Below are 13,439 nucleotides of genomic sequence, written 5' to 3'. Positions count from 1 at the left end.
CCTGAATGGGGGCGTGTACGTGTGCAGTGCCGTCAAGCAATTCGTTACATCGCGAGATCTGATATCACGCGATACTTCCTGACGCCGACCCGCCGGCCCAAAGTTGCAAGTGAGTTTTTTCCGCTCTCGGGCACCAGGGGGGTGCGAAACCACCACCATTCAACTACCTAGAGCACCTTTAAGATGGCTATTAAATCATCAACCAGAAATCAACATTTATAATAAAAATTCAGTTAAAGTCACTATGAAAACAGAACTGAACGTATAGAAAGAAAAAAAAGGTTTAACCCTTAAACAGGCAAGAGTAGAAAATGATAAGCAAAAAATCATTTCATGTAATTTTTTTATATCATCTGGACTTAAGTAAAACATATCCAAAATAATTTTTGAAATATTTGATATATTTTGGATTTTATGAGTTGTGACTCCCAGGTCACGTTGCCTGATTAGGGTATAAAAAAGGGACCAAATCATTAATCTATTAACTGTTACTGGCCCACTTGCCACTGCATTTTTAAAACAATTATATCCTATACTTCTTCTGATCTAATGTTGACAAATTATATATCATTCAAAAGCTTACGAACTCAAGATTCAGCCTGTGAAATTGGACCTTGCGTTACCATAAAATGGTACTTTAACCCCTTAACTCTCAGCCCCCTTTTTGAGAATGGACATTAAAATGCACTATTCAAACTTAAATGGTTGTAATTCAATAATTATTGTGGGTATAGACCTACGTTTGGTCTTGTTTTAAAGAAGATACTCAGCAGATTATTGCTGAAGTGCACTTAAAAAAATGAAAGTATGAAAAAGTTATGGAAGTTTAAATTTACAGTAAATCAAATATACTGTACTTAATATTCTTTTATATAAAATATATATTTTACAAAATATTTTTTACTCTAAAATTAATATAAAATCAAAGCCATATATCTAACCAAGTTGTGTTCCAAATTTGAAGTTGATATCACAAAACTTGAAGTTCCCATGAGATTTTGTTTAGGCGTAATACCAAAAATAGCCACCGGGTGACATACATTCCATTGAATTTAATTGTATGCATTCTGCCGTAACAAATTAATACATTTCTGTCCAAATATCACTTCTGTCACAAAATATCGAACCTTGAGACTCAGACCTTTCTGACAATATTTTGTCAATATTAGAAAAGGTTTTGATCATAAATTATGAAACATGATTACGCCCAAAAGGGGTGGAGCCAGATAAAAGAATTTAGAATACCGTTTCTATGGTAACATAACGTCCCATTTCAAAATGGTTTTCACAGGATGAATTCTGAGTTTGTAAGATATATTTTAGAGGATTATATATATATATATATATATATATATATATATATATATATATATTATACTTTTTAGAGGATAATATTATTTTATCATTTTTTATTGACAAATTCTAGATTATATGTTTTATTATGAACTTTTAGCATGAAAACCAAAGTTTCAATTATTAAAAGTGTGTGCATCAACTTTTTGTGACAAATGCCAGAACTCCTGTTATGATGTAGATTTTTTGAGGTGCACTCTGGTCATAAATTCATCTATTATGGTTCCTACATAATTTGTAACAAAAAACAGTGCCAAAATATCTATTTAGGAGTCTTAGACCTTTCCAACGATATATAGTTTGTCATGATTAGATTAGGATTTAATTGTAATATAGTGAATTAAAAACGCCTCGGTTACGACTGTAACCTCGGTTCCCTGAAGAGGGAACGAGCGTTGCGTCGAGAATGACGCTATGGGGAACGCTTTGCGTGATGACGTCTTGAAGCACATGTAAAATCAGTCCAATGGTGTGGCGGAACGTCAGAGGCGGGTGACGTCACGTACCAGGAAGCTATAAAAGCCGGCCCGAAACAGAAAACGAAAGCTTCGTAAAAGTCTGAAGTCGAGCTGACAGGCATGAAGGAGATATGGCAAGGCGACGCAACGCTCGTTCCCTCTTCAGGGAACCGAGGTTACAGTCGTAACCGAGGCGTTCCCTTTCAAGGGAACTCCCGTTGCGTCGAGAATGACGCTATGGGGAACGTCTATACCAACGCCTCCATAGCTACGAATGTCTGTCCTGTGTGTAATCTAGAGAGCAGCACTAGGAAGATAAAACATGAGACCCTGGAGCAGAGTCTAGATCCAGAGAGTAAAACCTGACGAAAGTGTGCGGTGAGGACCAGCCTGCCGCATCACAAACGTCCTGTAACGAAACTCCTGATATAAGGGCCTTAGAGGCCGCCATACTCCTCGTCGAGTGCGACCGGACAGCCAAAGGAGAAGGCTGCCCAGCCGCCTCATAGGCAAGTGAGATAGCCTCGACCACCCACTTACTCATCCTTTGCTTAGACACCGGGCCTCCTTTGTTAGGGGACCCAAAGCACACAAATAATTGATCACTTTTTCGCCACAGGGCAGCTCTGTGGACATATGCGTCTAACGCCCGAACTGGGCAAAGCAAATTATAAGCCTCCTGGTCCGCATTTTGAAAGGGAGGAGGACAGAAGGCCTGCAGAACAATAGGTCTGGCCACATTAGTGGGGACCTTGGGGATATAGCCCGGTCTCGGATGAAGAAATGCTTTGATCATACCCGGAGCAAACTCCAAGCATGACGGAGCAACCGACAACGCTTGGAGATCCCCTATTCTCTTGAGAGAGGAAATGGCAAGAAGGAAAAGAGCTTTCAGCGTTAAAAACTTCTCAGGAACCTCCTCAATAGGCTCAAAGGGGGCCAGGGACAAGCCTTGTAGCGCAATGGACAAGTCCCAAGGTGGCACCCTAGAGCGAACTGCAGGCCTCAGCCTCCAAGTGCCACGAAGGAAACGAGATACCAAAGGGTCTTTCCCCACAGACATTCCACCCAAAGGAATGTGGTAAGCACCTATGGCCGCCACATAAACCTTTAAAGTGGACGGGGTTAGACCTGCTGTGAACCGGTCCTGCAGGAACTCCAGCACTGTACCAATTGGGCAGTTAACTGGGTCCAACCGACGGTCACTACACCAAGAAGTGAAGACTCTCCACTTCAGGGCATAAAGTTTCCTCGTGGAGGGAGCTCTGGATTGTAGAATGGTCTCAACAACCTCAGTTGAGAGACCTGACTCTATGAGCTGGGCCCCCTCAGAGGCCAAGCCCACAGGTTCCACAGTTCTGGGCGGGGGTGAAATATTGAGCCCCCTGCCTGGGACAGAAGGTCTCTCCTGACGGGTAACTCCAGAGGATGCCCGTCGAGGAGGGAGACCAGATCGGGAAACCATACTCTGCCCGGCCAGCGCGGGGCTATAAGAAGCAGGCAAACCCGGTCCCTGCGAACTCTCTCCAGAACTCCCGGGAGCAGAGCAACTGGGGGAAAGGCGTACAGACGTAGCCTCGGCCACGTCTGAACCATAGCATCCAGTCCCAGAGGAGCTGGATGCGTGAGGGAGAACCAAAGTGGACAGTGAGACGTCTCTCGAGACGCAAACAGATCCACTTGTGCTTGGCCGAACTCCCTCCATATCAGCTCCACCACCTCGGGGTGGAGCCTCCATTCCCCGGGCCTCGGCCCCTGCCTCGACAGAGTGTCTGCTCCTATATTCTGGACCCCGGGGATGTAAGCTGCCCTGAGTGACAGTAACTTCCCCTGGGACCACAAGAGGATATGGCGTGCCAAGTTGGATAACGGGCGCGAGCGCAAACCCCCTTGGTGGTTGATATAGGCGACTACCGACGTGTTGTCCGTGTGTACTAACACATGGTGTCCCCTGAGATCTGTGATAAAGCTCCTCAGAGCCCGGAAGACAGCTAACATCTCTAGGCGATTGATATGCCAGGAACGATGATGGTCTTCCCACAGACCCCAACCCGTGAGGGAAGCATCCGTCGTTAGCAGTTTGCGACGACAAGGAGCTCCCAACACTGGGCCCTGGGACAGGAACCAAGGTTTCTTCCACATAACCAGGGCACGTAAGCATCGCCGCGTGACCCTGATTGTGCGAAATGGGTTGCCCCTCGGGGAAAACCCCCTGGTCCTGAGCCACCACTGCAGGGGCCTCATGTGCAGCAGTCCAAAAGGTATCACGTTGGAAGCTGCTGCCATGAGACCCAACAGTCTCTGGAACTGTTTGACAGTGAGTAGCTGGCCTAGCTTTACACTTTTCACAGCTGCAAGGATGGACTCTATACGTGGCGGTGACAGGCGCGCCTGCATCGACACTGAGTCCCAAACCACGCCTAAAAAAGTGGTCCTCTGGAGTGGAGAAAGCACACTCTTCTTGGCGTTCAGCCGTAACCCCAGCTCTTTCATGTGGGCGAGAACAACATCTCGATGTTGAACCGCCAACTGATGCGACTGAGCTAAAATCAACCAATCGTCGATGTAGTTCATGATGCGAATACCCTGGAGGCGCAGCGGCGCCAGAGCTGCATCCATGCATTTGGTGAAAGTGCGGGGTGATAAAGCTAGGCCGAATGGAAGAACACGATATTGGTATGCTTTGCCCCCGAAAGCAAACCTCAGGAACTTCCAATGACACGGACGGATGGAAATATGGAAATATGCGTCCTTGAGATCTATCGTGACAAACCAGTCCTCGGACCTGATCTGTGGCACGATCTGTCTCAATGTTAACATTTTGAACTTGAGCTGCATGACTGAATCGTTCAGAACTCGAAGATCTAAAATGGGACGCAATCCCCCGTCCTTTTTCGGAACAATGAAGTACCGGCTGTAAAACCCGGTTTCCCTGTCGGAGGGAGGTACATATTCTATGGCCCCTTTCTCTAACAGAGTGTTCACTTCCTGTTCCATGACCAGAACCTGCTCGGGGCCCACCACTGTGGGCAGGACCCCCATAAACCGAGGTGGGCGTCTTTTGAATTGTATTTGATACCCTTTTTCCACGGTCTGCAGGACCCAACGAGAAACATTTGACAGTAGCTTCCACGCTGTCAAAGATTCTACTAGAGGTACCAGCCTCTCGAGACTGGTTTCTGGATTTTGTTGTTGTTGAGTAGTCCATTCGTCGCCCTGTAACGGCGCACCGGCAGGGAACGACCGAACAGACTGCTCTAACACCCTCCTCGGAGGGGGCGGGCATCCCGAGGCCACTACGTTTCCGGGTGGTCCTTGAGATATGTGCTCGCCGGAGACCGCTGCGCCCTGTAACACCTGAGGCGGCAGGGTTGGCAGAACGGTCCCCTGAGGGTACCGAAGAGAGACGGGCACCGTGAAAAGAGGTGTTAACCGCTCTGCTTCGGGGGGGACTACCCTCATTTGTCCTGAGCCCTCGGACGTCAGGACTTTTTCCCAGCAGCCTTCTTGGCGGTAATAACGGTCCGCAGATCCGTTCTACCCCTCGAGGGCTGCTGGGTTTGAGAGCGCCCTCCGTGTCCCCGAGATTTTTGTGGGGGAGCACGAGAGGACACACTCTGTTTTTGAGTGGCACGATGGCTAGCGCTCTTTTTAGAGGAGTGAGGCTGCTCCCGCTCAGCAGCCTCATAGAATGAACGGCGGGGGAGAAGTCTTTGGAGTGCAACTGCCTGTTTAGAGGCCTCTTGTGATTTAGCTATCGCACTGTTCACAACATCACCAAATAGACCATCAGTGGAAACCGGAGCATCTAAGAGAACATGTTTTTCTTTTTCTTTTATGTCGCTCAGATTGAGCCACAGATGCCTCTCAGTGGCCACCAGGGCTGCCATAGACCGCCCGATTGATTTAGCGGTCTCCTTGGTGGCCCTGAGAGACAGATCCGTGGCTCTGCGTAGTTCAGCCACTGTGTCTGGACCAATACCCCCGCCCTCCTCTAAATCCCCCAATAATTCAGCCTGATAGGCCTGCATGATAGACATCGTATGCAGACACGCTGCAGCTTGACCAGCGGCTGCATATGATTTATGAACCAGCGATGAAGTAAATTTTACTGGTTTAGAGGGAAGAGAGGGAGCCTTCAAGGAAGATGCCGTCGCTGGAGAGAGATAGCTCGCGAGCGTCTCTTCCACCTTCGGCATCTCCCCATAACCATGCTCTTTATAATTGTGAATGGAAGAGTAGTGAGAGGTTTGTGTTGTGTAAACTCTGTAAGACATAGGTTTCCCCCACGATCTCGACACCTCGGTGTGGAGATCGGGGAAAAACGGAAGGCTTTTTCTCTGAGGCTGTGCACGAGATGGCAGGAAGCGTTCGTCGAGCTTACTTTTCGAGCGAACGTCCTGCCTATCCTCTGGCCACTCAATAGATAATCTGTGAACTGCTCTCGTGACAACATCGAGCAATTCCTCAAAAGCATGAGACTGAGGTGGCGAATCCTCAGACTCAGCTTCAACACTAACAACGTCCAACTCCTCAGAGCTGGACAATTGCAGTATTGGTGCCTCCATCGGGGGGGAAGAAACCGCAGCGCGTGCTTCCACACCCTGATGAGAGGCACTGGATCTATCAGAAGGTTGCTGAGATAAGGCAGAGCCCGTCTCAACATCCACTGATAGATCCATTTGCGAACCCCAGGTCTGAGATCGACGCTGTGCCTCGGCAGCAGCGGGACCAGAGCCCTGGGGAACGTGATCGGGATTGAACCGTGCCAACCGGGATCGGAGCGTACGCAATGGAAGCGCACAGCAATGCACACAGTCACCACCCTCGAGTGCTGACTGGGCATGCTCCTCTCCCAAACAAACAACACAAAGAGTGTGTGTGTCACCTCCCGTTAAATAACGCGGGCAGGGATGGACACACACTCTAAACTGCTGCTTGCTCGCCATACTGAATATATATATATATAGACAGACAACACCAAATAACAAGGACAGATTCAACACAGAGCGCGACTGAAGACTCAGAAAGCTTTCGTTTTCTGTTTCGGGCCGGCTTTTATAGCTTCCTGGTACGTGACGTCACCCGCCTCTGACGTTCCGCCACACCATTGGACTGATTTTACATGTGCTTCAAGACGTCATCACACAAAGCGTTCCCCATAGCGTCATTCTCGACGCAACGGGAGTTCCCTTGAAAGGGAACTCAAAATACAAAGATTTTGTACAAACAGGTACAAAATTAGGGTTAATCCTTTTTTATACCCTAAACAGGCAACGTGACTCAGGAGTTAAAAACGTGCTAAATAATAACATGAACAACATATTAATTAATTTTCTTCTTCAGCACTTTAAGACAATGTTCACAATTAATATTAGCAGTATTATTATTATTTTTCCAGAAGATAAGTAAGTTTAATATATATTTACTTTCCTCAAAATCTGAATGTCCTGCACCACCGGTAGCCATGTTGGATTTAGGTCAGGCTGACTAATTTATCACAAAAAATTGAAGCAAATCATGTGACCAGCATACTCAAGACAGACCAGGCTGTGATAAATGATAAAAGGATTTGATGAAGAAATCATTCTTATGCCCCAAAAAAGACAATAAAAACTATGTGACTCGTGAGTCACGTTGCCTGTTTTAGGGTTAATGGGGTTCAATAGAGAACTGAAGGTTTCTTGACTCAATTTTAAAGCAGGGCTCAGTAGTTTCGGGATTTCTTCGCTGTATTCTCGCTTTTTGCTCGCAGGTTTCTCTGTAGAGCTCCCCCTACAGCTTCGGAATAGATATTTGACAACACTGTTGTAAAAACTTGTTGGCGATTCTCAGACACCAGAGGCTAGTAGATCAACGGCATCAAAGCAGATGGGACATTCTTTAAAACGTCTTCTTCATTCGGGTTCGAACAGCGTGAGGGAGCGCAATAATGACAGCATTTTAGCAGATTTCTTTTGGCCGTAAAGCAATTGTTTACATCGCGAGACCTGATATCACGCGAGACTTCCTGACGCGGCGGCCTTGCGGTCCGCCGGCTCAAAGTTGCAAGTGCGTATTTTCCGCTCACGGGCACCAGGGGGGTGCGAAACGACCACCATTCAACCCGAAATAAGTAATATAACCATTCCAATGACTCCGAAGCTGTTCAGTTAAGGTAAAAAAGTTACTTAGATCACCTTTAAAGAACCTTTTTATGCCAAAAAGAAGAAATGCTGACATAATGTTAAACTGGTAAAAATTCTAGTGATATAGTATGTTTATAAGCTGATTAATTCATTAAATTTAACAAAAAATAAAAATGTATGTTGTGTTTGTGATATTGTACAGTCGTAACTCATTTTATGTTGGCAATGAGACCTTTTTCTCTGGAATTACATCCACCGATGAATCGATCACATTTTGACCAGGAACATGTATAAAGAAAGTAAATACGCTCAGTTCGGTATTCATGTTGACTTAAACTGAATTATAGCTTGAACTACGACCGGTTTGTAATGCTAGCAATATGTCAATGTGCCATACTGCTATGAGTTTGCCATTTCCAGTAGGGCGCTATTCATTTTTCAAGAGCTTAAAAAAATTACCTGGTATTGAATGTTTGGAATGCGGTTACACCGGAGAGTTATTTGTTTCAACAGGCGAAATTATCTCGAAGGGTAAAATGTTTGTGGTGGCTGTTCGTTTTTGTCTAGCAAAGGCATTTTCAGTGCTATTTGTCTTCATTTACATTGCTTGCCAAATACTTTATGGCAGAGCTACCGTTCATATCAGAAAAATAAAAATGGTTGCCCTTCAGCTGTGCACCAACAAACGCTTGCACAGGATGTTTTTGCTTTTATAGGTTTTTTTTATTTCTCTCTTTTTCACTCTCATTTTAAAATATAAAATAGCTTTTTCAGTCTAACGTTTCTAAAAAACGAAAAAGTTTTAAACAAGTTTGTGCATTATTTGTGTTAGGGGTCAAGAAAGGACACTGAATAGCAAGATGTTTTAGTGGTGGAATACATTAGTTCTGGCATGACTGTTGTTGACAGTTGAAGTTTATGTGCCTTTCGAAGAAAAAAAAAATATGGGATTTATTACTCAATAAAAAGAAATACAACCTCAATATCACTCAGGTTGGAAATAAAGTATTAGTCAAGCAGGTTTGCAAGGCACTATTCTTTGTAAAGCTGTATTGGAACAATACATATTGGGGAGGGGTGATTGATATGTTTCATATCAGGTGAGCACTTAGATGTAGAAACCACCCTGCAAAAAAAAAAAAGAAAAGAAAAAGAAACTTGAAACAACTCCAAACTAGTTATGATGCTTTCCACATCTAGCAAACCATCGTGCAGTTCAGGCTTGAATCGGTGTTGACTGCATAATATGTTTTTAACCATCCAATTAATTGCATTTTTGTCAGTTGGTAACATAGTGTTATAAGATCAGATATATTGCTCTTTCTCCTTACAAGTGTTGCACTAAAAGAGGCCAGAAATAGATTTGAGCTCCATTAGCGTGAGACTGTATCACATATGACAACTGGTGTTGTTTGCATATTTTACAGTGTTTTCAGAGACTTTTTGCAAGTAACTACTTACTAATTGGCTACAAAAAAGTTGATTCTCTCCTTCTGCTTTCTGACAAGAAGTTATCTATGGCAAAAATAGTCACCCCATTGCCCTTGACTGAATAGATTGTATAAGATGGCTTTAACGCAGTGACATCCTTTGTTTATCTGTCTTTTTCCCCTTTAGAATTAACTTGTGCGTAGCCTGAAATTGTGCGTAGCAAGAAAGCAGCCTTTGCACGCCTTGAGGAATGTTAATAAATATAAAAATAATATAACAATATGTAAAATATACAACGATATTGCAGTTATAATCTGTAAGCACTACACATGAAAATCCATAAAAACATTGACATGAAGGAAATGCTAATTCACGCCTGTACAGTAGAGGGCGCCGCTCAAACAAACCTTTCAGCTGTGCTGTCATTCTGGATCACAGAAGAATAGGACACAGGAGAAGAAAGTTCCATTCTTATTTCTTTAATAAAGAAATAATAAGTAAAAAATTTAAACGAGTCAGTGAATTCAGACAGCCTTTGAGTGTACATCGGCTGTACACTCGTTATTGCAGTGCAATGTGGGATTGAATGAGTGCACTTGGTAACATCCACTATGGTTTCGGACACCGCTACAAATGGATGTCCCCTCAAATAATGCCCTATTTGAGGGTATAGGGGGCGATTTCGGATTCAGCCACTGATTAATAAATTGAGACTAAATACATAAAGTATTCTGAGGAACTTTGAATCTGTTTTTGTCAAAGTTAGATGAGTAAATGCAGTCAGATCCATTATGTTTACACAGCCCATACAACACCTCACTCACGATTTCTCTCAACATGGAGAACTGTCAGTCAATACATGGGAAAAGAAAGTACCTTTCGTTACTTATTTGAAAAAGTAACTCAGATAATTTGTTGTAAATTTAAAAGTAATGCATTACTTTACTAGTTACTTGAAAAAAGTAATCTGATTACATAACTCAAGTTACTTGTAATGCGGTACACCCAACATTGGCCAAAACCCATACTTCAACTTTTCTTCAAACATCTGTGATATGACGCGTCACAGATCCAGCCAACATTAATCTTCATTTACATTTGCACAATAAAAAAATCATTATAAACTACAGCTGTTTCTTTATTCATACACTACCTAAGGAAAGAAACTCCCGGCCTACTCAATTATTCCTTATACTGCAATGAGACTGAATACTTAATGAAAGTCATCTTTTTTACTTTGCCCATTGTTAAGTTTCCCTGTATACCTACAGAGAACGAAAGATACCATATATATTGAGTCTACTGAATATGCTATTCATACAGCACAACACTGGGAAAATTCAATTAAGGAATATGATAATGGAAGCAACTCTGAGTCAAAATGATTGAGTTCAGCTAGTGGGACATACTGAAGTTCATTCCCCTGAGGTTACTTTCTCCCTGTATCTGTCCTGAAAGTTTTCAGTGCTTGACTGTCATCTCACTAACTAATGTGTCGTGTTAGTGAGTACAGTGTTTAAATTAGAAAATGCCCTCAGATTTTACCTGAAGGCAAGAAAAACATCTGCTCTGTCAAGCGAGGGAGTGAAAATATAATGGGGATGAGGAATTACATCTGAAATGTAGTTGCTCTGATTTGATATACTGCACGGGAGAATTGTGGGAAATGCTCATTATAGCTCAGTGCAAAATAGTCATAAGCAAATTATCACAATACAGGAAGGAAGGAAGGAAGGAAGGATTAGGACTAATGACATTTGTGATTAGAATATAGTGTTGAAGGGTCTAAAAGAGTTATCAGCGCTTTTTTAATTATAATTATTGAAAATAGACCCTTTAAATGTTATATAGCGTGCAAAGACATGTAAACATTGATTTCCTTTTGGAAATCAAAAAGCCTAATTTGTGAAAAAGCCTGTCTAAGGCCCATTATAAAATTTGCAGATTTTAAATTAAACTAAAAATGTATTGAAATTTTAAAAGTGCATTATTGTTTCTACATTTGGTGTTATTAATAACATGCATGTCATTGTGGATCTGTATGCAGTGGGTTTCAGGTATAACAAACAAGACCCCTGCATCACCTAAAAATATCCCAGCAGAAACACACACACACACACACACACACACACATCCAGCCAACATAAACTGATGTGCTGTCTGGTTTGAGATGGTCTCATAGCCTGGCCAAGCTGGTGTTTAGCTGACTTAGACAGTCGACAAGTTAGTCCACAGACCAGCTTAAAAGTGGCGAAAATCCCTTTAAAAACACACAGCAGACCAGCCTGGCCAAAAGAGTATTTTAAGCTGATTTAATGTGTGTGGTTTTTTTTGTTTTTGTTTTTTTACAGAAGGGACTCCAAAGCAACACAGTTGACGCTTAACATTCAAAAGAGATGGTGAGCCAACATCTCAACATCACAAACAAGCATGTGGGAAAGTGGGAAACGTGTTGCACAGGAAAAGTGTCCATTATAATCAAAGACCACGTCAGTTAAAAAAAAAAAAAAAAAAAAAAAAAAAAAAAACTGCCGTGAAACGCATATGAAGCAATCTCTTGGACATCAACAATGGACATCTGTTCATCTCTGCACCCCAAACCCCTCACACAGCCTCTACACCGACACAAGCACTTTCGGAAACACTCGTTTAGATCCCAATATATGGATATAACTTCGAAAGATTTCAGCAGTGTTTTCACAGCTTTAATAAAATAAACTGCGTGTTTGTTTTTTTGTTTTTGTTTTCACTTACGCTGCTGTTTTGGCCGGACCAGTGCACCATGGCTTGGTTGTGAGCGGAATCCCCTGTCAGTGCAAAGGTAGAGCTGGTAAGTTTCAGCTCCTCCTGTCGTGATGTGGCCGTTCTCCGCTCTTCCCTGTTCCACCTCAGCTCAGAGCGGCGGACGCGGCGCGCAGCTGGCGCGGTGCTGTTGCCAACAGGCGGTAGAGAGCGCGCACCTGCGGGTGAGCCGGGTCCCTGGGTGCTTCTCCGCACTCGGTGATGGTGATCTCCAGGGGCTGAACCTTGAGAACCTGCCCGTTTGAGATTATAAACTTTGCCATTACTGCGCATCGACTTCCATTTATCATCGGGAGGCATTTTTTCTGAGCGAAGCCTTTCTGTATTCCTTTTACGCACAGGGTGAGCGTGTTCGCCGTGTTCGGTTGCTCCGCAGTCGGGCAGAGCAGTTTCAGCACCAGCCGAATTAAACAGCGCCGTTGACCCGTCTCCATTTTTTCCACTAACTTTACCAGAGTCGACACCACTCTCCATCCTCACCAATAATTCCCGACCGCTCCACTTATCCACCAGGTGACATGACCTGCAAGTTATCACTGTTTTGGTCACCGGAACCCAAGCGAACAAAACCAAAAGCAGGGTGCATAAAGCACTAACATTAACCCGGCAATATCTGATCCCCCTCTCCATCGCTGATAACAACGGGATACAGTGTCCTTTTCCTCTATTTAGCGTCAGTTATTGACGGAAACAAGTCCTCGTACAAGTTGCAGCGCGGTGAGGCAGCCTCAGTTGAGATGTTGTGAGAAAAGTGCTATTCAGCGAAGCGCTCCAACTTGAAGGATTTGATCAAATGAAGCTCTACACTCACTGAGGGGAGGAGCTCGGGGGATTACAGAGGAGAGCAAGACCATAAAGACACGATTATTTCCAGCGCCACAACATTCAAATTCACCCAGACATTTTCCAACAATGCATTCTGCAATAAAATATACTGACGCAGTTGGAGTGATTTCGTTCGTCGCATTGATTCTCGGTGACGGAACTTTCAGACGAACAGAAAACGAATTTCACTCAGAGCTTGAGTAAATTGTATCAGAGAGACAAGACGGTTTGTCTGGATGTGGGAGTTATTAGCTGTATATTGGGTAGCCTACTAATAGCAGTGTGCAAATTAAATGACGACTTAAATTAATTTCTGTTAGCAATTTTCTCGAAGTCGCGGAAACGAATTGTCAAACGTCTTAAACCATTTTAGTGGTATACTTGTGACATGTAAATGTGATTTAGCCTAATGTTAAACAATAATTACGATGTTTCATCGATA

The 13,439-nt window shown here is 43.7% G+C and overlaps 1 protein-coding gene across 3 annotated transcripts in view; it reads right to left on the bottom strand.

Annotated features, from left to right (window-relative positions):
- Positions 1 to 13,150, bottom strand: part of sorcs1 (sortilin-related VPS10 domain containing receptor 1) — a 218,114-nt gene extending 204,964 nt beyond the window's left edge. For all 3 annotated transcript variants that reach the window (XR_014603923.1, XM_084096285.1, XM_084096286.1), the window contains exon 1: positions 12,125 to 13,150. Coding sequence is in view for 2 of the 3 variants with exons in the window: in XM_084096285.1 (XP_083952411.1) it covers positions 12,125 to 12,802 (678 nt within the window). In the remaining variant the exon portion in view is untranslated. The remainder of the gene's footprint in view (positions 1 to 12,124) is intronic.
- Between the last annotated feature and the right edge of the window lie 289 nt (positions 13,151 to 13,439).

The sequence above is a fragment of the Abramis brama genome, assembly GCF_963993115.1.
Source record: "Abramis brama genome assembly, chromosome: 2".
In the NCBI taxonomy this organism is placed as follows: Eukaryota; Metazoa; Chordata; class Actinopteri; order Cypriniformes; family Leuciscidae; genus Abramis; species Abramis brama.
Note: the sequence above shows the minus strand (reverse complement) of the source record. Positions and strands in the feature narration are given on the sequence as shown.